The 26710-nt window shown below is 39.3% G+C and overlaps 1 protein-coding gene across 3 annotated transcripts; it reads right to left on the minus strand.

Annotated features, from left to right (window-relative positions):
• Positions 1-479: 479 nt before the first annotated feature.
• Positions 480-26489, minus strand: pomgnt1 (protein O-linked mannose N-acetylglucosaminyltransferase 1 (beta 1,2-)). Of its 3 annotated transcripts, none has more exons than XM_015355688.2 (22): positions 26357-26489; positions 25789-26001; positions 25239-25341; positions 24293-24408; positions 23087-23152; positions 22558-22671; positions 21985-22102; positions 21786-21884; positions 21515-21642; positions 20511-20581; positions 19864-19939; positions 19304-19387; positions 18996-19037; positions 18841-18899; positions 18394-18466; positions 12336-12464; positions 11132-11257; positions 10080-10144; positions 9475-9519; positions 8631-8766; positions 6888-6997; positions 480-2344 (listed from the first exon to the last, which is right to left on the minus strand). In XM_015355688.2, exons 2-22 carry the CDS (start codon positions 25906-25908, stop codon positions 2263-2265), a joined length of 1962 nt encoding a protein of 653 aa, XP_015211174.1. In that variant the 5' UTR covers positions 25909-26001; positions 26357-26489; the 3' UTR covers positions 480-2262. The 3 variants fall into 3 exon arrangements, with proteins under 3 accessions (XP_015211174.1, XP_015211172.1, XP_015211173.1); XM_015355686.2 differs by having other exon boundaries at positions 26253-26489; XM_015355687.2 differs by having other exon boundaries at positions 25789-26007; positions 26253-26489.
• Between the last annotated feature and the right edge of the window lie 221 nt (positions 26490-26710).

Below are 26710 nucleotides of genomic sequence, written 5' to 3' on the forward strand. Positions count from 1 at the left end.
GGGGGACAATAAGGAGGGCAGAATTTGAAGAGCGGAGGTTGCGAGGTGGGGAGTAGGGCGATAAAAGTTCAGACAGGTATTGAGGTGCCAAGCCACGTAAAGCCTTATAGGTGAGCATGAGGATTTTAAAGTCTACGTTCTGTTCTGGTTTTGTTCTGTTCTTTGTGTGTTCTAAACTGTGAGTAACTCTTCTACTGATTGTATTGTATGTACTGTATTATTATTGTATCATTCGTTACACTGTGTCTGTGTTGTCTGTGTTAACCTGCTGTTGCACTGCAATTTCCCTCACGGGATCAATAAAGTATCTTTCTATTTGTATGTTAAATAAAACCAGGAAAATTACTGGTCCATCATGTTATGCAGTGGGTTCTGAGTGAAAGTCCAAGGAGCACATTACCAGAAATGGGGAACGTACACAGTCACATGTGCAGTGCCGTAACGTTTATGCCCCACGGCCATGAAAAATAAAATGCATATTATAAAATTAAGTTTTTTTTATTAAGACAAGAAAAAAATTGTAGTGTAGAACCATACAGATAATCATGCCAGACTTCTATAAAACTGTACAATCAGAAATGTCTCTGGGCCATTATCAGCTGATAAAGACAACATTATGCATGGCGGTAGCTGAAAGAACAGCACATTAGCACACTGCATACAAAACTGTGATCATACATTAATCTTTATAAGAAAACAAGTAAAACCATACACAAAGAACAAGAGACTTTCAAACAATATGAATGCGGAAACTAATTCTTATGTGATTATTTTTTCCTTATTTAAACGTCAACAGAATATGTGCTTAAGACTTTTACTATTTAAGTCTATGGACTGCCAATCCAAACCATGAACTGGGAAAGCTCATCCAAGAAAGAGGATTCATTTGGACCATACTGGACTCTAAAGATTCCCAACTACTAATGCAAATAATAGTGTTACTTTATAAACTTTGTAAATTAGGAGTCGATGATTTAAAAATTTTAATATGCAAAATTATTAACTACATTATTAAGAAGTTGTGTTCTACTTACATGTTGCACTCTACATTTCATTAACATTCATACTATGTTATAATTTAGATGGTAAACAAGTAAAACTTTATAGACATTTTGATCTTCAGAAATGAAAGATGAAATGTTTATTACCCCTAGGCAATAAATCACTTCTGTAAACAAGTATTCTGTTCATACACAGGAAACACCACTACTACAGTTATTAGTTAGCAAGTTAAATATTAACAGTGATGTTATGCAGTGTTCAAGTGTTAGTCATTCAAGCTACTCTCCATATGATCCATATTCTACCTGAAACATTCTCATCAAAATGAAAAGATAAATTAAATAACCACAGTTCCAATTTAGCATTAAACCTGTAAGCTATTACTGCAGGATAGGCCACTAAAATTTCCCCCAAAATACAGATATGCATTGTAATTTTAAATTTGCAGACAAAGGCAGTCATTACAGCTGTTTTTATTTTTTTTCTTGTACTAGCAGTTTAAATAATACTAGTCAAAAATAAAACACCACACTGGCTGGTACTGGTTAAATAAATAGACATTAGTTACAATATATGTACAAGATGAATAGTGCACTCATTTCTTCATAGCTAATGTTTTGGCGGCAAAGGGATTTTAATATCCACAGTTGTCCTGTGAGTTCAGACAACAGAACTACCAAGTAGAGACCATAGCACCTCTTTTTCACTGCCATCTCCATCTAAAGGTTTAATAAGGCTGTAGAAGACACATGCCTGTGTAGCTTCTGTGGTGCGATGTCTGGGCAACTTCAAAAGAAGACTTTATTTACAATCACATAGACATGCCAAGCATGGACTAGAATCGGGATACCCTGCATTCCAAGTGCCTTCACCTGAAACAACTGTATCCCTGTTCCCCTACTTTGTACACTTGCCACACAAATCCTGATATTTCAAAATGAGTGAAAATTTGGAAACTTTTCCCTCACACTCACACCAGGGCTTTGCCTTTCCCTCATGTCTTGTTCATTAGAGTCTGTTACAGCATACCAGAGCTATCTTTAGAAAATAACTCTTCTCCCTAAAAAATTAGTATCATTATTTAAAATGTAATGTAAAGCGCAGAAAAAATCACTTGAGGTACTTCTGTCTTGTGAATCCCATGGGCTCAGTGTTTTGAATGGATCCCTCTGACGTCTCCCCTGGAAGACCCAGGATTGCTGGGATAGTGGTTGTACGGCTGTTGCAAAGTCCAGCTGGGCACATTGTAGCCCTTGGATACTATGTTTGCTCCATGGGGGCTCCCTCTTCCTTTGGAGGAGGTTCTAAGTGAATGGGTGTTAATTGTACAGGCTTCTTCACACTTAAGAGAGAGTATGAAAGATGGAAAGAGAAGTTAAAACATTTTTTTTGGAATTTATATTTCTTTTCATATCCGCACAAATCGGAACCTTCAGTTATCCATCAACCCCCGTAAGCTTTCTACCAGTACATAATGGACAAGGATTTTGCACTTCTGAAAGGCGCACTGTCAGAACCTCCTCCCTCAGTTTCACAGTGTGGGCCCCTCCCCATCTACAGCAGAATTAACATCAAGAAGCACAGCATCACTTTCAACACTGAAGATGGACAGGAGGCCACCAGCTCCAGGGGGCACTGTTGCGTCGCAAGCCCAGGAGACCCTGGGGGACTCTAGCCCAACCAGTCCCAGGAGTGTTCAGAAAGCTGGTGCCACAGCCCTGACTTGAACCAGTCTCATTTGCTCCACCTATGTGCCAAACAACTTTTTTTTACCGCTTAGGCTACTTACGGTTGCTTGTTGCATTTTTCAGTCTTATGAACTTATGGTTATATTATCAAAACCCATCGGACAGGAGAAACTGACAGAAATGACATTTTTCCAATCCCTCACACTGTACTCCCAAGGAGAAACAAGAAGAGCATACAGATGCAGCCATTCAAAGTGCGCGGTACAAACCCATACCGCACGCAACTACGCACGAGCCACAGCGCAGTACCGGGGTACGTGATTGGCTGACCAAAATGACCGACAGGGGCACTCGTGGTGCATTGGTCGGTAGTGAAAAGATTTAATCATTTAATCTCTTTACTGTGCACATTTTAATCCACTTAGTATTGAATATTTATATGGAATTTTACAACTAAAGGGAAATTTTAGTAGCTGAGCATAAAAAGAATAGGAGCATAACACATCTGAAGGTCATAAACAATATTAATTTAGTAACAAAAATATTACGTAAACTGTGTATTGCTGGTATTGGGAGTTTAAAGAAAAAATACACACCAGTATTTCATTCCTCCCTAAACATTTTAAGCATCAAAGTCTAACATGTGGTTGTTTTGGAAACGTTTTTACGTGCTCCTTCTGACCATATTACTGTATGTTTATATACTCTGTGAGAAAAGTGATAGCTTTTCTGCGAATACGCTCGTTATTGGAGTAAACTAAAGCATACTTTTAGAATTTGTTTAATAGGGAATATAATATGGAATCGCATATCTAATCGCACATTGGTGGTGGTGGAGGGGAGTCCCCATTGCCTGTAAAGCGCTTTGAGTGGAGTGTCCAGAAAAGCGCTATATAAATGTAAGCAATTAATAATAATAATAATAATAATAATAATAATAATAAGTGACTGATTTATAACCCTGCGGTCGGGTGTTCAAATCCAGCTATTGCCATGAATTTTCTTTTAATAAACATTACTTTGAAAAACTAAAATAGCAAATATTATTGGCATTATATTGACATTTTTTAGATTTCTAAATATCACAACATGTTTGAAGCTAAGTCATTTATTAATAACAATGAATAATTTAAAACTGCTACTGATATTACTGACAATAAATATTATTGACACTATATTGAATTTGTTGGTCTTTCTAAATATCACAAAACATTCAAAGTTAAGTGATTACCATTTTCCATGGATACTTGCGCTCGTTATCAAAAGAAAAGAAAAGTAAAAGAAACTCATACTTTTCAGAATTTAATTATTTTGGATGTTTTTATGTGCTCCTTCTGACTATACTGTTTATATACTTTGTGAGAAAAGTGATATTTTAACCTTTTCTGCAAATACGTTTGCTATCGGAGTAAACAAACCAGACTTTTAGAATTTGATTAATGGGAATACAATATGGAATCGCGTTATCTAAAAAGCATGCTTGCCAGCGCAGTGACGACACCGCCTTTCCCTCTGAATAGCTAATAGGCAGTGAAAACATTTAATTATGATATTTTTCCCTATTTTTACATTAGTTGTGTATTTAACTTATTTTCTGATAGATTTAATGTATATTTGAACAATGAAAATATATTTTTACAAGATGCAAGGAAAAGTGCAACAATTACAGTGCTAAATTTAATATTATTGATTACTTATGGTTTATGCTAACACCTAACTTTCTTCATTAGAAGTATTTAAAACAATGAACTAAGTGTAACATAGTCTAAATACAATCGAGAACAGCTTTGTGGTGTATGTATAGATGAAACTTTTCTAAAATGTATAACAAAATTAAAATCTGTAATCTTTCCACCAGTAATGTCATTAGAAAGTACAATAAGTTCCTGCTTTGTCTAACAATGGTATCAAAAAGTAGTCTACGAGGTGAGAAACCTGTACTTAATGATAATCAAGGGACTTAGGAGTCAAAGAAAATGATTTTCGTCGTTTAATTTTAAACACTAAGTTATGAATGCAGACACAATTGGTGCTTTTTGGTTACTGTGCAATACTGAGCTCCGCGCTCCCTACCTCTCTCGGTGCCGCCTCCCCCTCTGACCCAGCACAGTGGGCAGCACACTGTTTTCAGAGCCTCGGATTGGGGAAAAAAAGACCTGCTGATCTGTTCTACATACCAGGAAACCTTACAGCATACACAGAGATTGTAAGCTGATCATGAGGAAGAAAAATCACCAATTTTTTGCACATAAAAAGTGGTTATTAACTATCGAAACCTGTTTTTATAGCTTTTAAAGTCATGCAATGTCTAAGCAGGAACACATCATTATATTTCATTTTTTATTTTTTAAGAATTAAAAAAATCGTTTGCCCAGCCTAATTTTAAAGACCTCGCAGCCAGTACATAAAACTATATACAGAATACTGCTGACAGCAGGAAAATTCATATTATTTACTCAGCAGCTTATTAAAAACAGCAACTATGGTATTCAAACCGTTTTTTCAAACCGAGTGACACAGCTGGGGGGGGTGGGGGGTAATTGGGAGAAGGACTGTCTTTCATTGGAAGACTTGCCCTATTCTACTTTGAAAATGAAGAAGCTGAGAAAATACCTGTGAAACCGGTTTGTTTACAAACAATGTAGACGCAGAGACTCAGACTTTGTGGTGTGAAATTCGGCACAGCGAGCACTCCCACGCGCCAGCCGAGAGAGAGAGATACATACAGTACGAACATGTTGTGATATTTAGAAATCTAAAAAATGTCAATATAATGCCAATAATATTTACTATTTTAGTTTTTCAAAGAAATGTTTATTTGTTAAAAGAAAACTCATGGCGACAGCTGGATTTAAACACCCGCCCTCAGCTTTATAAGTCAGTCACTTAAACCATCACACCACAGAAACAGTCATGTATCAAGCACTGAAACAGCAATACACATATCAATGTTAAGTCTTATACTACTGTTTGTGCAACAGTACATGAATATAATTACATTGTTATTAATTTATTTAGATACACCAAATTATATTCCCTATTAATCGAATTCTAAAAGTATGCTTTTGTTTACTCCGATAACGAGCATATTCGCAGAAAAGGTTAAAACGATCAATTTTCACAAAGTACATAAACGTACAGTAATATGGTCAGAAGGAGCACATAAAAACGTTTCCGAAATAACCACATGTAAGACTTTGATGCTTAAAATGTTTAGGGAGTAATGGAATACTGGTGTGTATTTTTTCTTTAAACTACCAAGACCAGCCATATACAGTACAGTTTACATAATATGTTTATGTTCCTAAATTAATAAAGTTTATTAACATGTGAAAGGCATGGTGAATCAGAGATTCTCAAGACTTACTTTGTATGATTGGAAATTAATATGTGATAGGATCAACGAAATGCTGTGGTGTTACCTTTTGTCAATGAAAAAATAAAGTATTTTCGTTTACAAAGACGATTACAAAGAATGTGGACCAGGGTAATACTTTGAGTTTACAGCTTGTCCAAGGTCATTCATTATTAATACTATTAGTAATATCTTCGGTAAAGACTTGATGCATAAAATATTTCTGCATAATTAAAATATTTATGATAAAGGTGGTAGGTTGTGTACTTTTGTCCAACTGAGCAATCTTGCTTTCATAAAATATACCAACTTTTTAATGTATAATGGTTAACATGCTGTAATACAAAGTTTAAATTTAAAAGTCTAAGGAGTATACAACTTAAATTCTTAATTGAATAAAGATTGTCCCTCAGCAGTGATCAGGATTCGAAACCAGGTGTTTTCTGGTGACTGCTCAAATTTTGTACATGGGAGGTTAAGCTTTATTAGCTCCACCTGGCGGTTTTACAAGGTGATTCTGGATACTATTAACATAATCTAATTTGCATACAGCAAAGCACGGTATGACGTGAAATGACTTGATATGAGGTACACACCCACCGCGTTGTACCGCAGCGTACCCCGCTTGTTTTGAATGGCTACATCTGTATACTCACCATCATAAATTCTTACAAGAAGCTAGGTCTCTTTATCATCACAGTTGTATGAATGAAAGAAGCTCATCAACAGACAGGACATTTTCTCATTCCTTTTGTTTTGCGAACCAAACTCCATCTACCACTCCAAACGTAAATTCCTTGACAGAATCAATACCAGTAATATCCTGAATTCCAGCTACTTACGAATAAGGAGACACGGGAACCGCGATGACCAGGATGTGATTCTTCTTCCGGAACAAGCGCCACATTCCCCTGTGATTCCCACGTACATCCAAATCCCACACATGCAGGCACTAAAATGCACAACACAAAAGTCATAATTTCCACAAATCATGGATATCTAAGCCTGCATTATCCTAGATTCTCATGTGGGGCATACATGCAGAAACTGTATGCTTGTGATCCATTAAAAAGAAGACATCTCATTTATTGCTTCAGCTTGTATTAAATCACTCTTCCTGAATGCGTTTTAAAATACAATTCAACACTCATTGCAACATAAAAAGATGGGCTAACAGTTGACTTTAATAATGCTCAATTCTTATTGTAATCCTTTTTGGATTTCTTTAAGATCTACTAAATATTCATATTAAGCACTGAAAAAAAGCTAATCAACTGACTTCTTACAGTATAAACAAATTACCTAAGAGGGACAGGAGACAAACCCAGTCTGTGGCCGAATATGAAAAATGAGAAAACAAGTTAGCAGTGGGTTTCCAGTTATGATGAAGCACTATGCTGTGCCTAACTGAATGCCAGACAGGATCCTCATAAAAGCCATTACGTTTACCAAATGAGATAATGCACTGTGACAACAGGCGTCAAGATGGACTGGTGTCCAGTCCAGGTTGTACCACACCTGGTACCCATTGTTTGCCAGCATAGGATCATGTACCCCTGCAACACTGAATTGGATGAAATGGTTAGATGATTGATCCAGGCTGTTTCAAGGACTTTTATCAGCATTTTTACATGGACATTTCCAATTCCCTCAATCTCTGCGTACTCTCCGTAACCTAGCCTCCATGGATTTTCACATAACGTCTCCAAAAGGTCAATTGTAGGTCTGGCTAGTGATATGGAGACACGCAATCTTTGTCAAGTGTAGGGTTTAATCTCTCGGGCTTCTCTGTCAGCTGAGGATAAGTCGCACTATCTAACTGACTTATCTCACCTCTTTCTTTGGCCGTTTTTAGATGCTAGTTATGATCTCAGCCCCCTGCATTCAATACTGGCATTTCCATGGGTGGGGGCTTGCTTTCTCAATTGTGTTGTGAACATGGTGAGATTGTTTTATTTCTAGCACGTGGTATCTCATCTGTATAGCCCATTTTTCATTTTGTGTTGTCACAGAACTTGAGGTACTGTACTTCCACACAAACCAGTAGAAATGTTCCACGTTTCACTGTAATCAACAAGATCTCCCTGGGTCCTAATGAAGCGCTGACAAAATCTAAATTTTAACGCAACTTTACACTATCAAAGACCTGACAAATAAAGCAATTACCAAAAAGAAACAGGGGTTGCCGAGGGGCTCAGCTGGTTTAGGCACTTGCTCAAATGCAGGTTGGGATGCATGATTCACAGGATCGCTGGTTCGAACCTGGTCATGTCACTAGCAGACTGTTGCTGGGATTCCCCAAGCATTGCTCACAGCAGGGCTGGGTTTAGGCAGCACGGCTCTATTGCTCCATTGGCCCCTGTGCCTTCCTGAAGGCCTGCGACGCGGTCTGAGGATGAGTGTCGTGAAAGTGGGCAGGTTGAAGCAGTCTTCCTACACCTCATTTTCCCCACATGTGGCTGCAGGGTCGTAGCTCTGATCCAAGACTAGCTAACACATCACTGGAAACTCCAAATCTGGTGAGTTTATAACAAACAACTGGAAAATAACTGCTCAAAACACTAGAGATGGGCAGTTTCTCTTGCCTTGGCTAGCTCAGTCCATGTGGCAGTATCAGTTTCCTCCTCCATTTTAATGTACATGACATAGGTCTTCCCCTCAGTGTCGGGGATGAAGGAGTCCTCACAGGGGTCCTTACTGTGATCCAGCAGCTCCGCCTCTCTGTGCAGGGAACACAAGGACAAGGTCGTTAAAGTACTCACAGAACTAAGAGGAAACCAGACTACATTTCCTTGAATTTTATGGACAAAATTAAAGTTGAACCAATCTGTTGTTTCAAATTAGGCTGATCAAAAGGTCAGCAGGACAGAAAAATGAATGTAAACAGCTGATTCTGTACTTACGTCAGAACCCACAGATCTGTATTAAAAACAGCCATACTGTGGAGAACAATATGAAAATAAGGGTTTTAAGTTACAGGAGGCCATTTGGTACTCCTAGCTTCTTTGGCTACTAGAAATTGATTATTTCAAGGATGTTAAAGGGCATTTTCCCTAAGGATCAGAAAACAGTTAAGTAGCTTCTTCCACAACATGTTTTGTAAACCATAGTCTGCCCATTTCCAGTTCTCAAAACACATCTTTGAAGTTATGTCTTCATATTTTAGTATATTATTTCAACTTGATGCTCTCATGGAATCACTTAATGTATGAGAAACGCAAACCTGTGATGGACTGAAAGGCTGTTCTTAAACAGCCTGTTTCTTTCCTTGTATTCACTTTTTCATTTTCAGATATCATTTTGTGGGGTTCATGACACCAACATGTTTTATACTGCATTTGTGACAACAAATCTGCACACTCAGATACAGCTCAAAGTCAGGACAATAGAACAAAAACGTTTGTGCTGTCAGCAGAGAAGCACACTCACCCAAGCAGTCTCTGGATCTCTATTTCATAAGCATCTTTCTTCAGACTGGAAAAAAACATTAATTAGAAATTAGCCTTTTAAATTTTAACTTCCATTATTTGGAAAGAGACATACACATTGATATAACCACAATTACATTTAATTCTAGAAATAATGCTAGAAATAATGTTACTAGCAAACACAGACTATGCAAGCATACAATTCCTATATTCCTAAACTACAATACCACCTTAAATGTTAAATATGAAAAAGGTATTAGACATGAAATAAAGTCCACTACATCATGAACTAAAGTTAACTTAATCTGATCAAATTCTTAACTGTACATTCTTCTGCACCAAATCTGAGTAAGCCAAGCTCAGTACTATAAGAAAATGACTGCAGTGTCCAAAAGGGAGCACTTTCTACATTCTGAGCAAACCTGATTTTGAAACTAATAAAAAGATCTGTGAGACCTATAAGCCAACCTGATATAGGACAGCACCAATGAATTCTGTCAATGAACTTCTATTTCTAATTCTATCAGAAAATCTTTGAAAATAGATTATTTGAAAACAAATGCAAACCCTGTGCTTGTTTCAGAGAAAGCAGAAAAAGGGACATACCTATCCACATTCTTCAGCTGGACATTGGGAACAGTGTTGAACTTATGCTTCTTAAAGTACACTTCCTGAAAAAGAAAAATAATAAATGACAGGTGCATCAGATGTTGCAAAGGACAAAAGTTTGAATAGTTTTAAGAAAGCAGCTCTTTTAACACACTAAGAGTGCTGATTCTTCATACTATTTTCAGGTACACAGCCACCCATATCTGGAATATAGTGGTCCAGGTAAGGGACCCTGCAACTACACACAGGGGAAAATAACGAAGTGAGGTGGACTCTTCTGACTCGCCCACCTTTGAGCCATTTGCTTCTTAAATCCATCACAGGCTACGAAGCCCCATACTGGAAACTCTGTTCAACACAAGTCCTGGACTGGCGTGCTGACTGATGGAGAGGTGTGCCCCAGAGGTGTGACTGATGGAGAGGCACCCAGAAATATTAAAGAAGGTCACAGCTCCACTCTGACCACCTCACACCAACCCCATCCTTGGAGATGCTTGTAGAATCTCTTTCACAGTCAGCTAGAGACAAGACCCAAGCTTGAATTCACAATGTCTTAATCATTTAGCTCAGCCCATGGTTAAGTAAGGAACTTATCTGGCTGAGCCACTGCAGAGTTTCACCCCAAGTGCTTCTCTGCAATAGCTGTGTGGATACCATCCATCAGATGGATTTACAAGAGAATGATTATGTAAAAAGCATAGTAAAAAAAATAGCCACAGGCTTACTGGACCTAAAAATACACAGAAATCAAATAAACGTTTATTACTGCTTTGATTGAATAGCAGGCTGTCCAATCACAAAATGCTAATTCAGTGACTAAACTGTGCCATTTTATAAAGTTAATTAGTATAATAGTACTAATGATCTGTTTCCAACACAGTGGAAATTAAAAAATCTAACGTGGAATCAACCACTTTTGTTTTCATGTGAGGATAAGGACTAAATACATTGTGCTTAAACAGCAAAGTAAGCCAAAAAATTGATCAATATACAAAAAATATCTATTACAGCATTACTTTATTTATTATACAGTATTAAAGAATTCTTACATGGAAGTATCCATTCATATTCAGTCCAATTATCCCAAAATGGTAAGACCTAGAGACATCAGGAATGATGCACTCCCGGCCCTTCCTCTGCTCCGGCATTCTCATCCACATATCCCAGTCCCACAGCTGAAGGGGCAAACATACGCATTGGTCAGAAACAAAAGTCTCGTAATCCTACAGTTGCAATTTAGTATTCGTCATTTCAGGTTTCATGAGCTTCTCCAGGCGCTGCGTATTTTAAGCTCATAACTTTATTCCCAGTAAAATTTGCACAACCAATATAAGTTACCATCTTCTAGCCCAATACCATCAGATTTCAGAAACTAGGCAAGGCTGTGCCTGGGCACACAGGAATGGAACACCTCCAGGGAAAAACAGATTGCACCATTAAGAAGTGTCGGTGGACTGGTGTGTGACACTCCTCCCCCTGGACCAGATGTCCACGTCAATGTCCCAGTGTGATGACGGGAGGTCACAGGAGACTGGATACAAGATGTCGTCCGCCAGATCAGACATTAAAATATTACTTATTCAATTAAGATCCCAAGGCACTGATCCCATAGAGTAGGTGTGTTATCCCATATTATCATAGCTAAGTTCCACTCCACACATGCTCAGTCTAGCTTATCTGAAATAATTTATCTAACAAACTCTGTATAAATATAATTACATCTGTATTGTGCTATATTATACTATATTTTATCACTGGTAAAATTATATAATACTATCCTATTGCATGATACCTGTGTAATATTATGCCAATAAAGCTCAGGTCTCATTCATGAATTGAGTTACAGGAAAGTTACATATGTTTGATTTCTGTTTCATCTGTGGAAACCTGTGTAATAATGTGCAACTTGCAAAACATGAAAATAAACAAACTACTGTGCAAAAGTAGTCTGATTTCAAGAAACTCTCACCAGAAACCCTGCAGAGCTTTCATCACCACCATTGTAACACCAGTTTCTAAATGCCTGAAAAATATTACTTCTGATTAACTGCAGGTGATTTATGTGATGGGAATTTCCAGATCATTTGCAAAAAATATTCAGTCCTAAAGGACAAGAGCTCCTTTATTGATCAAATTACTTAATAGTTAAAAACCCTCCAAGAACACACAACAGTTAGAAATGACCTAGGGTGACTTATAAATCATGCTGGATTGGGGGGCCATGGTTAGAGACCTCTACTCTGTCAGTCTTACCTTCTCTGGAGTTGGCCACTTGGGTTCCAGTTCATCCTTGTATAGAGATTTCTTCAAGACCCAACCCAGCCCAGGCATGCTCTCCACACGGTACAGCAGGGAAGGATCCTCAGCAGTGTGCTCATAGCCCTAGGAATGTGGGAAGATATTGAAGAAAGATGTGAAGACGGGGGTTTGAATTTAATCTTTTCTGTAGGGGGTTTAGACTTCCAAGTCACAAGCTGGGGTTTATGGCAGGAAAGGGGGTTAACTGATAAGGATTGCAGATGCCAGCTAGGAACCCCCCTGGGTGTAATGTTAAACTGACCATTTGCCCAGAACATCGTAAACTGGCCAAATACCATGAACCCCCCTCTTTACCATCATACCGAGTGACGTCAGAAACGGAGAAGAAAACACTATATAACCCAAAAGTTTGTAACAGTACGTGGAACAATACTTCGGTTTTGTTGTTTCTTGCGGGAAACAAGACTTCGGCTTTATTGTTCCTTGCATGCAATAAACTCATCTGTTTCACTTCATCTCGGGATCAAGAACCTTATTTCTTCTGTTACAACAAATTTGGCGTAGTCGGCGGATGCTCCAGAAGGCGCAGAACTTCCCATCGGCAGGAGAGACGGTCAGCGCGCACATAACTAAGAGGTAAGGACTCCTCTTTTATTTAAAAGTCCCGACTCTCTCTGACCGATTGGGAAATCTCTGCTCCCTGCGAGAATCGCCCGAGATGACGGAGTAAACGTGAGTTTCTGAATTCCTCTGGCCCGGGGAAGGCACCGGTGTATGTAATGGGTTGTTTGCTGTAAGCCCAGAATTTGGTCTGGCAGGGGTTCCGCGGTATTGTGTACAGGCGTTCGAAGCTGGTGTATGCCTTAATTGCGCGTGGAGTTTTGAACGGGTTTTGGACCCTTACCGTGAAGTCAGGACTGGTGTGGGTCTTAATTGCACCCGGAGTTCTGAAGGTCAGAACTGGTTTGGGTCTTAATTGCACCCGGAGTTCTGAGGCTCTGAATCGGTGTGGGCCTTAATTGCGCCCGGGGTTCTAGAGCAAGTGGTGCATTGAATGCACGTAGTTCAGGACTGGTGTGGGTCTTAGTTGCACCCAGAGTTCTGAAGGTCAGAACTGGTGTGGGTCTTAATTGCACCCGGAGTTCTGTGGCTCGGGATCGGTGTGGGCCTTAATTGCGCCCGGGGTTCTGGAGCTGAGTGGTGCATTAAATGCACGTATAATCCAGGATTGGTGTGGGCTTTAATTACGCCCGGGGTCCTGAGATTAGCTACGCCTTGATCGTGCACAGATTGGCGTGGCGTGGTTTTTTTTTTTTTTTTAAAGGAAACAGGAGTAGAAGAGATATATGTATGTATGTTTTTGGTGTTTTCCTTGTTTGTGAAATACATATACACACGCACGACACTAACATAAACACACCTCATAATAAAAGAGCAAAGCATTAAGTAGCAGGATTTAAAGGACGTTGAGACCCGAGAATCGCCCTGATTGAGCTCAGTGCTTAAGTCCACCCCGGGGCAAAAGCAGCGATGCTGGCGTTCTGGGGATGGTGAATTACTGATCAAGAAAGGGGGTTCTCGAGGTCTCGTTTCTTACCTGTGAACAGTGCGGTGTAAGTCCCGGAGAGGCATTTAGATCTGGAGGTAACAGACGCCCTTAGCTGAATGAGTGCAGTAATGTACAGGTTTTTCAAGTGAAAACATCCCCCTACTGAATGAGCTGTTACCTCACACACGACAAAAGTAAATCTTAAAGAAACCAAACGTGTGCTAATTGGGTGTTTGAGAAAGTGGTGGAAGTATCTGATTACATATCAGAAAAGTGTAAATTGACTGAAAGGGAAGAGAAATATAGGAAGAAGCTGAGTCTGTCAGAAGGAATTTGGGGCGAAGACGCCTGTAAAGAAAGCATATATGAGTATTGATTGGCAAAAGCACAAGCATGTAGCTCCCACCCTGGTGCACGGCCGGCACCAGCAGTGGCAGATACATGACGGAAAAAAAAAAAAAAGAAATTGGGATGTGACTTAAAAGTGTGTTTACGGGGAAAATAAAAACCCGGAAGAAAATATACTTTACTCGCTACGAAAGAGTATAGGAAAAAAAAGCTAAAAGAGGCAGTACAGGAGAATGAGAAACGAATTAGGAATTAACTCCTGGTCACGCTGCACTGGGTAATGTGCTGCAGCCAGCGACTAAGTTATATCCTGCTCTCCCACAGGGGAACAAACAGGCAGGAAACGAAAATAATTGGGATCAATTCCCTCAGTGGCCATATGGAGAAGGGGGGTCTGATTGGGATAACACTTGGTATGAGTGTGATAAAAACGGATCAGGGTCTCCCCTGTTAGAGGGAGGGCGCCCGCAGATCTGTACTCTCACTCGAAGTGGGAAAGGACTTGATGTAGCAGGGGCTGGCGCCGTTGATGACAGCGCCACTCTAACACTGTCTCGCACCCCGTCAAGGGGGTCTGCAATCGCACCTACCTTCCCTGATTTCCCCCATACGATCAAATCCAAAACCGTAAGATATTGACCGGTGGGCTGAAGTACCGCACCCGAAATTAGAAATGCAGCGAACCTGGAGTGCGCTTCAGGAATTAAAAGGATTCATGTAAAAGTAAAACAAGAATATAGCACATTGTATTACGAAGAGAAAAATATATTCTCGATGTGTATGTGTGTTTTATGAATTTGTGTGCCGGCATGTATGTGTGTAACTGTGAGTTTTGGTCTACTAAATGACGGTGTGAGTGTGTTTAGCCAGCGGGACTGGCTAGAGACGTAACTAAAGAGACTTGACGAAAATCAACTTAAGGAGATTGGAAAATATAAGAGCGTCTGAAACGTATAAGTACAGTACAGGTGGACGTAAAAGTAGTTAAACAGTTTTTGTATTATTATAAATTATTATAAATTGTAATTTATACAATTAGTTGCAATAGTGGAAACAATTTGGTTTTATTCGAATGTCTCGAAACCAGACATGCTGAAACGCTGTAGGTTTAGAATCGAGACTGGGGAGAATAACGTCTTGTGAGAAAATCTGTTTACCTAACGATTAGATCCTATAAATCCCTTGTAGCCTCCCTAAGTCTGTCCCAGTCCAGTGGATAAAAATGTACTGTTAATGGAGTGTTGGTTTTTCTGTAGGGGATACTGGAGCACTACTGTCCTGCTTGTTTCACTCCTCTGTTCAACAGTGTACTATAGAGCAATGTATATGGGAAGACGGCAGGAGGCCACAGGAGTATTGGGACAGCAAGTTTTACTTGCCGAGTACCAGATTTTAATGGGTGGTTTTATTCCAGATCAATTGGGTTGGAATATTATGCATTACAAAGAATGACTATGCAGAACAGGGTATCACGTGGCTTCAACTGGCTGTGATCACTCAGTATGTTGATGGTATTCTGAGTGCTTCCCCTGATGAGGAAACCCACAAGTCTGAGTTGCTTCAGCTTTAGAGTGTCTAATAGAAGCAGTTATGATAAGGCCCTTTTGTGTCTAGCATTGTGAAATTTTAACAGGGCCTGGGTGCAATGTTTTTTACAGGGTGAGCACAACTCTTAACAGATCTGCTTAAGGGGGGAGTGCAGTACAAGGACAAGATTGCCTTGGTTCCCGCAGCAAAAGCCACCTGTAATAATTTGAAACAAGTTCTTTTACAGGTGCTGAGACTGGAGTTTCCTCAGATGGATCAACCATTCCTTTGTATTATTGCAAGTTGCTGACAGAGGCCACCCAAGGAGCCCGCGAGCAGGTCCTGGAGGCGTGGGGACCACCACCTGAAGGAGGGCACAACCTCATCCCAGGAGAGTGGGTGTGGATCAGGAAATTTCCTTCACAGGTTCTCCAGCCCAGGTGGGACGGACCCTACCAGATCCCGTTGACAACCGAGTCTGCGGTTCGAGTGGAAGGAAAAGATTGCTGGATCCACGCGCCACACTGCCGACGAGCCTCATCCCCATTTACAGACCCAGAATGAAATCATTTCTGTCAATAATGATAATTGTTGCTGTAGAACTATGTTCCGCAGGGATTAATGATCATCTCTCCCACAAAGGAGAACATGGAATTAATTCCTTTTTAGGCCTCTCCTATCTGACAGCTAAGAAAACCAACCAAAGTGCCTGCTGGGTGTGTGCCGCATTACCCAAATATGTACAGGGAGGACTTCCTATGGGGGCCATTCCTTGGCGTCTCGAGGAAGTCATAGGCATGATCATTTGGAGGGATAATTTAGGAGATTTTAATATGACAAACTATGGGGGTTGCCATAACACGACTTTAACCTGCACAACATTACAGTATCTACAGGAGCGAGGCTTAGAGCCCACGAGTTTCACAGGCTCTTACGCTCCTAAATATAACAGAAGCCATACACCACCATACCTGACTCTAAATAAGAAACGTGAGGGAAACATATGCTTTCAGCACACTAATGGTCTGCACTTGGTTGGATGGAGTCGTTGCAACCTTACCATCGCTGCAAATATATCCACCTCTACCTTCCAAATTCCAGGATGGGATCGGCACACCCCACAATTCGGTATAAGTTTCTTATTTTCAGAGGCATGGGGAGCGCCAAACGGAACATATTTCATTTGTGGAAAACGAGCCTACCCATGGTTGCCAGCCCAGTGGTCTGGCTCATGTTATTTAGGATATGTGGTTCCTCATATCCGTGTTCAAACCCACACCCCCTTCGGACCTAACCACAGACCACAAAGAAAATTGGCTGATTGGGAATATTATTTAGGTATAATATTTCCACAAGCCGGCATGAACTTTCTGAGTCGAGAGTTAATTCAAATGGCTTCGACTTTAGAAGAATTAGCAAATTCTACCTCATCTAGTCTGAAGGCTGTTAATGATGAGATGGTAGCCCTCAGAACAGTGGCCATGCAGAACCTACTAGCTTTAGATTATGTACTGGCGGCCCAAGGAGGAACTTGTGCAGTAATTGGCACTGAATGCTGCACATATATTCCTGATAATTCTGAGCACATCTCAGATCTGGCCCAACACATTTACAATGAGGGACAGAAATATCAGGACTATTATACTGAAAATTGGGGAATTGGGTTTTGGGTAAAGTCTGTGTTTGGGGCCTGGGGTGGAACCTTTTTATAGTATTTATCTGTAGGAGTAGTATTGTTTATATGTATAATTGTAATCATCACATTCACAAAAACATGTATCACATCTTGCTATAACCGTGGAACGTACAATGTCATGGCAATACATACCTGTTCGCCAAGAAAGGAAAGATCTGCCCTGACATTGTATGTATAAAAATAGGCTACACTGACGTATGCCATATTTTATAAGGGGGGAATGAAGAAAGATGTGAAGACGGGGGTTTGAATTTAATCTTTTCTGTAGGGGGTTTAGACTTCCAAGTCACAAGCTGGGGTTTATGGCAGGAAAGGGGGTTAACTGATAAGGATTGCAGATGCCAGCTAGGAACCCCCCTGGGTGTAATGTTAAACTGACCATTTGCCCAGAACATCGTAAACTGGCCAAATACCATGAACCCCCCTCTTTACCATCATACCGAGTGACGTCAGAAACGGAGAAGAAAACACTATATAACCCAAAAGTTTGTAACAGTACGTGGAACAATACTTCGGTTTTGTTGTTTCTTGCGGGAAACAAGACTTCGGCTTTATTGTTCCTTGCATGCAATAAACTCATCTGTTTCACTTCATCTCGGGATCAAGAACCTTATTTCTTCTGTTACAACAATATGTTGAGTCTAAAACTGTGTTGAAATGCCCCCTTAACAAGTATTTTTCTTCCATCCAAGACACTAAAACAAGACAAAAACCACTTTAAAACAGGTTCTGAAAAGAAGCACTGAATTCCGCGGTCTTGCATAAATGTTGTTCTTTGCCATTAGGGAAAAGCTTCTGAAATTAATAATTGAAATTATATGTAACAGCTATTAAATAAAAATCATTGAGAGCATGAATCTGTTGAACACTTCCACCACAACCTGAATGATCTGTTCTCTCAGGTCGGTCTCATTGTGCACGTTTTCACTCACCTGATCATTCCAGGCCGAGATACAGTACAGACTCTCATCCTCATCTAGCAGGTGAATTGTCTGACTCAGGAAACTAGAATTAACACCAGTACATCAGTAGTAAGAATAATGATTTTATCAGACAGGTCATGTAACAGATAATTTAAGAACTATATATCACAGCACGATAAAAATAGGTATGCAGTATATTCTCCACAGACACTGCTGCCATCTAGTGGATTTTATGTCATATATTATGGTAATAACTAACCAATGAAGTTGACCACTGGATTCTGGATTATGCTTTAAACCTGTATTCTAGTCTCTACCTTACAGCTTTGGAAGTCATGCAAAACTGTTCTGTTTTACTAAGAGAACATTAAAATGGAATGCTTCTTACAAGAGAGCCGATGATGAACTGTCAAATAATTATCTAGTGAGGCTTGAGTGTAATTTAATTTCTCTTACCTGAAGAAATCAATAGAGATGTCGAGATCCTCTTCTAAGACAACTGCAAAGTTGGCATCCTAGAAAGAACCAGAAAAAATAAGACAGTCGTGCCTTTTAACAAAGAAAAATTTAAATCTTGGAATATTTGAGAAAAAGGTTCCCACAATACTCACTGGATGCAAGTTGAATGTTGCAGTCAGGCTGGCTTTGTAATGCTATTTGACAAACACAAGAAAGGAGTGGAGTTGGAAACAGCATGATTAAAATGACTTAGAAACAGGGCCCCACAGAGCTGAATCAGGGATAACAAAGGAAAGCTTGGGTGTCTCCCCATACTGAGTATCTAGCATATACAGTATCGAAAAATCATCAGCTACATCTATTAAAGACAAACTGTTTGCTCTAGAGGCAGAACACATCTCTTTCTATTGATGCAACCTGAGTAAAACTCCTGAGCTCCTGGTGCTGGTGTGACGATTACCTGGGACACTCTGGCATTCTTGATACTGATAGGCGTGTGCTGAACCCCCTTCAGTCCAAACAGATCCACCACATCCATGGGCTCCTGGCAAAGCAATGAAAGAGAACCTTCGAAATCTCCTTGCAGACTACATATAACAATAAAACTTACCAACTACGTACGTTATTTAGTACTTGATTTCAGGAAATCCACAAAAAGTAAAAAAAAATCATAACATACAAAATGTTTCTGATACAAACATAAGCCATCTTATTTTCAGGTGTAGAAGTCGGGTTAACAAGCGATATGTTAACATTGACAAAATGGCTTGTGAAGGGAAGGACATATTTCTAAAAAACAAAACAAAAGATACACGGGTATGTTTATAAAAAAAATTCTAACTGTGAAGTAAATACTTCATGACTAAACCATGGAGACTTTCCACTGAACTGCCTTTAATTATGAAGTTCACAAGCAACAATTATAGGTTTTATTATTTGGTCCAAGTTCCTAGTACATCTTGGATGTCTCCAGTTTCTTAGCAGCGTAGGATTTTTCTTGCAGACATATGATCCATGTACCTCGTAGTACCCATCAATAAAGACTGTGATCATCTGGGGATTGACTCCATGAGCTGACAGCAAGGACCGGAGCATCCTAAAGGAAAGTAATGATAGCACTTTTAAACAACAAAGCACATGGGTAAAACACAGGAAATCACAAAAAAGTATAAAAGTGCTATATTTATAAAGTATAAAATTAGGCCTCTAAGTTTAAGAAATGTACTCAGAATATCTAATGGATGCAGGCAGCAAGTTATACAATCATGGTGCTGCAGAAGAGGAGGCTCTTTCCAGCTGACTGAAGCCTGGTCTTCAATTAAGGCCTGCAAAAACAGACCAGTAAAGAGCAGAAAGGTCTTGGTGCAGCGTTAACTTTTCTGCTCAACATAATCAAGGGATAATTTAGACTGAAGGACAAACTATCCATACAGAAACTGCCTTTGTTTGTAAAAGAATTTATAAATGCTTTTATCCTTGATTTTTATTAGCATCATTTTGTTTCCCAAACAAGACAAAAGTATATGTAAAGATGCTAAGGTAAAATCCACACTCATACAAAACTACATCTATAATACTCAATTTTTGCATTGCTCAAATCTTACCAAATGCACCAAAAAAAAAAGAAATCAGTAACACTTCACCTTTTACAGTCCAAATTCTCTCACCTGTAGAGGTAGTTGGGTCGGTTTCCTGCAATTACTGCCACAGGAACATTATATACTTTATTATCTTGTAACTACAGAGAAATGTACACAGAAATACAATGAAAATCTACACAAAAATAAGCAACTGCAGAAATTATCATTATTTTTTCTCAAGCAATGTAAATGAAGTCGCAAATCAAAAACTAATTAATGAATTGGTTTGCAACACTAAATTGGAAAAGCTATGCATTTTCTGTGCATTAATATCATGGCTAGGGAGACTTGCTGCACTGCAAACAAATAGCAAAATTGGACTAATGAAGCATCACGTTGCATTTGTAATTGCATCTGTAAAGTACCGCCAGAGCTCAGAAGGATCAAAAAAACAGAATACTATGCAATACTATGAAGTAGAAATCTAATAAGTAAATTGATTCTTAAAATGTAGAGAGCTTTGCAAAAAATATATTGGTGCTTTTAGACAATATATTTCAAGGATGTAATTGCTGTGCTACAGTACGTGCAGAATTTTAGAAAACAGTGCGTCAACAAAGTACACTGTTTAGGTAACTTTAGAAGACAATGTACCAAAACAATATATGCTGTCTGGGTCGTTAGAATTAGCTGAAAGTAACTGATAAGCTTTGAATAACAAATCTAGTGCTTCTTCTCTCGCTCTATGATGTAATCTGTTTTGTTTTAGGGAAAGGGGAAGTTTTAGAAGGGACAAAGCGCTGAGCTTTTTTACAGCGCAATGTCTTATAAAAATCCTGTACTGCTTGTAACAAATTGAGTCTCTGGTTGCACTTTGCGAAGTGGCAGCAGGACTCCCAATATTGCAATATTGAAATAAAGACCTTACTCTGGTGAGAACTCTCTCTTGTGGCTACCTTGATAGTTATATTTCCATGACAATTACAGCTCACAACACTGTCCACCTCTGGTCCATGTCGTTTCACTGTATGGTACTTACGAACACTCCTCCTTGCACAATGTTAAAAGAAAGTTATGTTGTGAAGTCTTACTGGGTCAGGGTTGAACTCAATGGGGGCTGGATCCTTACAGCTGCAGATGCTGCCATAGCCTTCCACTTTACTACAGAAAAGTTTCCTTCGCCGGTTCAGCTCGGTATCAGGCCAGTGGCATTCAGCATCTTCAGGGAACAGAAAAGAGAAATTCAAATAAGCAAAGCGTCTCCCAGCATTGTTGAGAGTAAATATGTGTTTGATAAAACTTGTTCCATGATGAAAACAATGAAAAGATGAATAACAGCAGTCCATGTTTATTCTGCATTACCTTCGGACGCTGTTAACTGCACCTCCGTCTTCAGTAGCACCGGGTCTCCCCACGTTGACAAAGCAGGTGATTTGGAATGCTTCTCCCCATATACTTGGCCTGCAAAATTAATAACATGGCTTTGTATTTTTCAGCAATCTTGTTGACCTACTGTGAAGGAATACTAAACCATGCTCTGTCAGAAGTGGTCCCATCTTACCTCCTTTCTTCACAACCAAAGTCCACATATCCCTCCAGCTCAGGGAGGTGGACACCTGACTGCCCAGCCCTTTCAACAGGTTCTTTGCAGCATCTTTTAAATGGAAAGACCCTTCATCCTATGTTTGAGTGAACAGAAGACAAATACTAGACATCAAATGATACAATGCACTTGAGGAGACTATCTCACTATCAGATATTTTCACAGAATTTTACAAGCATTGCTATACAATGTATACTGTATGACACTTAAAACATATAGGATGAATGCAGAACCTCAAAAAATAATTTTGGTGAGAAAGTACAGACATATTTATCCTAAGATGGAGGCAAATAAAGGTCTTGTTTCAATAAACCCTATGTTTTGTCAATTTCCAAATTAATACATTTTTGAATATTTTTCTGATTAAGCTTTAATTGCGACAGTTCATTTAGATATAGTAACTACAGTATATAATTCTCTGAAAGAACACAGGGTAACTCAGACACTAAGAATTCTCTGCTGAAATCTATTTAGTCTATAACCCACATAAGTCATATTAGGGCTGAAATGGTACAGAATGACTTTACCCACCTTAATGGTGAAGATGAGCACTCTCCCACGAGTCACCATGTTCAGGAAGAGGATCATTGCTTCATCTTCATGGGGAGAATAGGTATCAAATACACGCTTTGCCATCACATGTCCCTGCACATCAGATACACATTTGTATTTTATTTATTTTACAACTGTTTTCTGGGATTATGCATGACAAATACAAAAATATAGTGTTTAGTGATGCACTGAAAATCAGTAGACCGGTGGGTTGACTATGTCAATAATAAGACAAATCTGCCTTTTACGTTTTACCATTAGTAATGCATTTTAGTACTCAATCTACTTCAACTCACATTTAATTTATGTTCCACTATAAAATATCAGGTTGAAATAGGTATGAGTTGATATAGCCTGGTAAGCACTGCCTACAATTATACAGTAGGTCAAGAAAGTCTTTAACGATGCACCTGTGGTCATTTTTAATGCCAACAGCACTGAACAAGCCAATATGATATGTTTATTATTACAATACAGTATGTTCTACATGTAACATTATGATGCTTACAGTGGCTTGATTAAGAACTATCACATGGATTCCTCTGCCTTGCTCTCGCATTTCATCCTCCAGGACCTGAGAGAAAGAACAAAGCAGAAAAAGACAATAGACACTATTAAAAGTTATGGAAAATATATATTTCACCACATCAGGTAATAATGATCATATCAGGTCCAAAAATAAAAGAGACCCAGAAGTATACAGAATGTTGTCCATTTATGGACTTGTTCAAAGCCCAGGCTGAACATTAAAATCCAGACATTATATGTCAAATCTATGGCATTAGTCAATTGTGACCATAATGACCCATAATGTGGTGTTGGTGCTGTGAATCAGACAGATTGTGCAAATGCAAACCCCTTTGACTTTCTTGGCTTGAAGGATAACAGGAGTATGGGATTCAATATAGCGCAAGAGTCTAACACAAGAATTCAGACAAAAATGTTCTCTGTGCACAAATATAAATAAAAAATTGTTTGCAATTACAAATTTATTTCCCAAAAAGTTTCTAACTTCCCTTTCTCAGTCTTTTAGCTGATTATTTATCATGATGGGAATAAAGAAAATGAATAGGCAGAGACCACCAGATTATACTGAGAGTGAGCAAGAGTGAAAGCACAGATCCAAGTGTAATAATATTTTTTTTTGGACACACCAAGTATTTTACAGGTCAAGGGGACTCCCCTCCACCACCACCAATGTGCAGCCCCACTTGGATGATGCAACGGCAGCTAAAGTGCACCAGAACGCCCAGCACAAATCTGCTATCAGTGAGGAGCAGAACAGAGTAACAAACCCAATTGACAGATGGGGATTATTAGGAGGCCATGATTGATAAAGGCCAGGGGAGCAAATTGGCCAGGACACCAGGGTAACACCCCTACTCTGGTTGAGAAACACTTTGGGATTTTAATGACCACGGAGAGTCAGGACCTCGGTTTTATGCATCATCTGAAGGACGGTGCCTTTTTAATAGCATAGTGTCCCTATCACTATATTGGGGGCATTACAACCCACACAGACTGCAGGGTGAGCGTCCCCTGCTGGCACCACTAACACCTCTTCCAGCAGCCACCTTAGTTTTTCCCAGAAGGTTTTCCATCCAGACACTGACCAGGCTCACACCTGCTGAGCTTCAGCGGGTTGTCAGGGTGAGCTGCAGGATGATATTGCTGCCAAGTGGGCAAGACAGAGTTACAGGAGGAGCAGACTCACAGTGGTGCCATCCACTGCCACGTAGACCTTGGAGCGGCTGGAATACACCTCAATATCCAGGACCTTCCTGCCACTGGGAGGTCGCCGAGGGGTCTCCATATTGGACAGGGCTTCATCTTTGAAACAACGGTATTCTCTTAACTCAAGGTGTTGCCATTACTTTACACATCTTGTCATTGTTCTAGACAATATTTCTGTAGCTGATGATGAATTTTACAGTGTAAGAACTACATAATGTACAGCAATACAGCAATACATCCAAATGAAACTTCACAAACTTCCATAATCAAACAATAAAAGACACAACATTAGGTGACACAAAAAAATTAGGTGTGAGTGTAGGTCTAGAGAAATGGTTCCAACAGCCAGTCCTGGAGGATAACTGGGCTGGTGGTTTACTTTCTAGCTGAGCTCTAAATCTCCAGTGCTATTTGATTACTTAATCTGTTTGCTTGCTTAGATGGATTATGTACTGAGCCACATTCACAGTTGATATTGTACTGATATTGTATAGTATACATTTCAGTTATTTTCAGAACACAACCCATCTTAATTCCATGCTGTGTGTGCTCTATATTATTACTGGGGTAAGCTGACACCACTGCTCACTGTTCCAGAGGAACCTTGAAACAGATGAGGTTTTATCATATTATATGACATATATCTCAAATAAAAAACTTAAATTGATCAGCAATGTAATTAAAAACTCAACTTAATCACAGACATATTAGAACAGTTTAAGACAACAGACTTAATACGTATTTATAATATACAGTTTAGGTATAATCAAAATTGTTAAAGTACTAATACATCACACTTGACTCAGTTACAGGAGCAGTAATTGAAAAGACCCTAAGAAAAGCTGTGGAAGTAAATTGAGAAGGTTGTTCTTTCAGCATTGGTTATGGTAGCAAATCTCTCCTGCAAGGGAATGTATCATATTCACCATATTCTTGCACTGCTTCCTCCTCTATTGCAGCTCTCCGGGTGTCCAATATGAGCTTAATATTGATGATCACTGTTACCAGCAAGAACACCACCGCACCTGTCTGAGAAGGAGAAGCACAATACAGCACAGAGATGTGATCAAGCATCTTATTGGTCCAAAGTAGGGGTTGTTAGAAACATGATCATTACTTCACAGCTCAGACAGCTGGCCTTCTGTGGATTGTACTATAAACAAATCTTGCTGAGAGGAGCTTAAATGTAGAGTTCCTGACACAATCAAGGAGCTTTCTGCTTGGTAAATTGCACTAATGATAGTTTCAATGTCCCTTTTTCCCTCTTTGAAGTCCAATCAGAAAAAAAAGTTAATGAACTCTGAAGATTTTTAGCAGGCAAAGATTTCAGACTGCAAAACCGAGGTGCACACATTGGTGAGAATGTATCTCCCAATGAGACAGTTGTCAATAGTAGCCTGTCCTGTATGAGCACTTCTTACTGTTTTTTTTACCACAAAAATATTTTAAAAATCAGACCATAGAGGACTAATTTACCTGGCAGAGCCGTCGAACGGCTCTCTTGTTGGTCAGTTTGTACTTCCAGGTGAGGTAGAGGCTGCGCTGCTGGCGGGGGATGAAAGGCTTGGCCCGCGGATTCGGCTTCCAGGTATCCATCACCAGCACGTGACTGAGAACCGACTCTCCACCTCAAGTGTTACTCCAAAACAACTGCAGTCATTTACACTCTTCTCAAATTCACGTCGCCATCTGAAACTCACGGATCATCAATGTGCAATTGTAAGGGACTGAAAGCACGCCACAAAGCAATACAAAATTTCCACTCTTTAATAGTTAGCTATTGCTAGTCGCTTGTTCATGTACCTCACTGAATTCTTATTTATTTAAGACACTGATAAGTTGAATACACTTTATTAAATCACTATATCTGACAAGCATTTCTGATCAGATTCGGTTTACATACGTCAAAATATAATGAACTTATATTTTAAGTTTATTACCTTTACTCTTCGTTAAATGTGAGTCTAACTGAAATCACACTTAATCGACAGGTTGCCACACTATACTCCGAACCACATTAAAGTGGATTATTTTTGTTGCTCACTTTCGATGCTGCTGGTATATTTATCCAGAACATCTATTTCTGCCACATGTTTGAATACTTTGCCTTCTCATCCTGATTTCTCTCCATCATTGCTTTCTCTCAATGGTTCAGCTTAAGCAGGAGCCCAACAACAACTTCCGGTGCCGACGTGCACATCACTTAAAGGGACCAGGCTCCGTTTCCGCTGCTTTCAAATGTTGTTTAGGGTGCAAAGTTAGCATGCAAATTCTCGTCAGCTTTATAATATCAAGCTTATTTATTAACCATACAGTCAATTAATTAAAGGGTCTATTTAATTAATGAAAGCCTAGCACAGATTCATCTACTTCATGTAAAAAACGAAGCAATCAATGT

The sequence above is a fragment of the Lepisosteus oculatus genome, chromosome 9 (genome assembly GCF_040954835.1).
Source record: "Lepisosteus oculatus isolate fLepOcu1 chromosome 9, fLepOcu1.hap2, whole genome shotgun sequence".
NCBI lineage: Eukaryota > Metazoa > Chordata > Actinopteri > Semionotiformes > Lepisosteidae > Lepisosteus > Lepisosteus oculatus.

What these genes read in the sequence shown, in the direction of transcription:
- pomgnt1 (XM_015355688.2), bottom strand. Translation starts at nt 25,908, where the DNA reads ATGGATACCTGGAAGCCGAATCCGCGGGCCAAGCCTTTCATCCCCCGC. An exon ending in CCGTTCGACGGCTCTGCCAG is followed by an intron (nt 25,342 to 25,788) that starts GTAAATTAGTCC and finishes TCTCCTTCTCAG; the next exon opens with ACAGGTGCGGTGGTGTTCTT. An exon ending in TGCTCATCTTCACCATTAAG is followed by an intron (nt 22,103 to 22,557) that starts GTGGGTAAAGTC and finishes ACTCAAACATAG; the next exon opens with GATGAAGGGTCTTTCCATTT.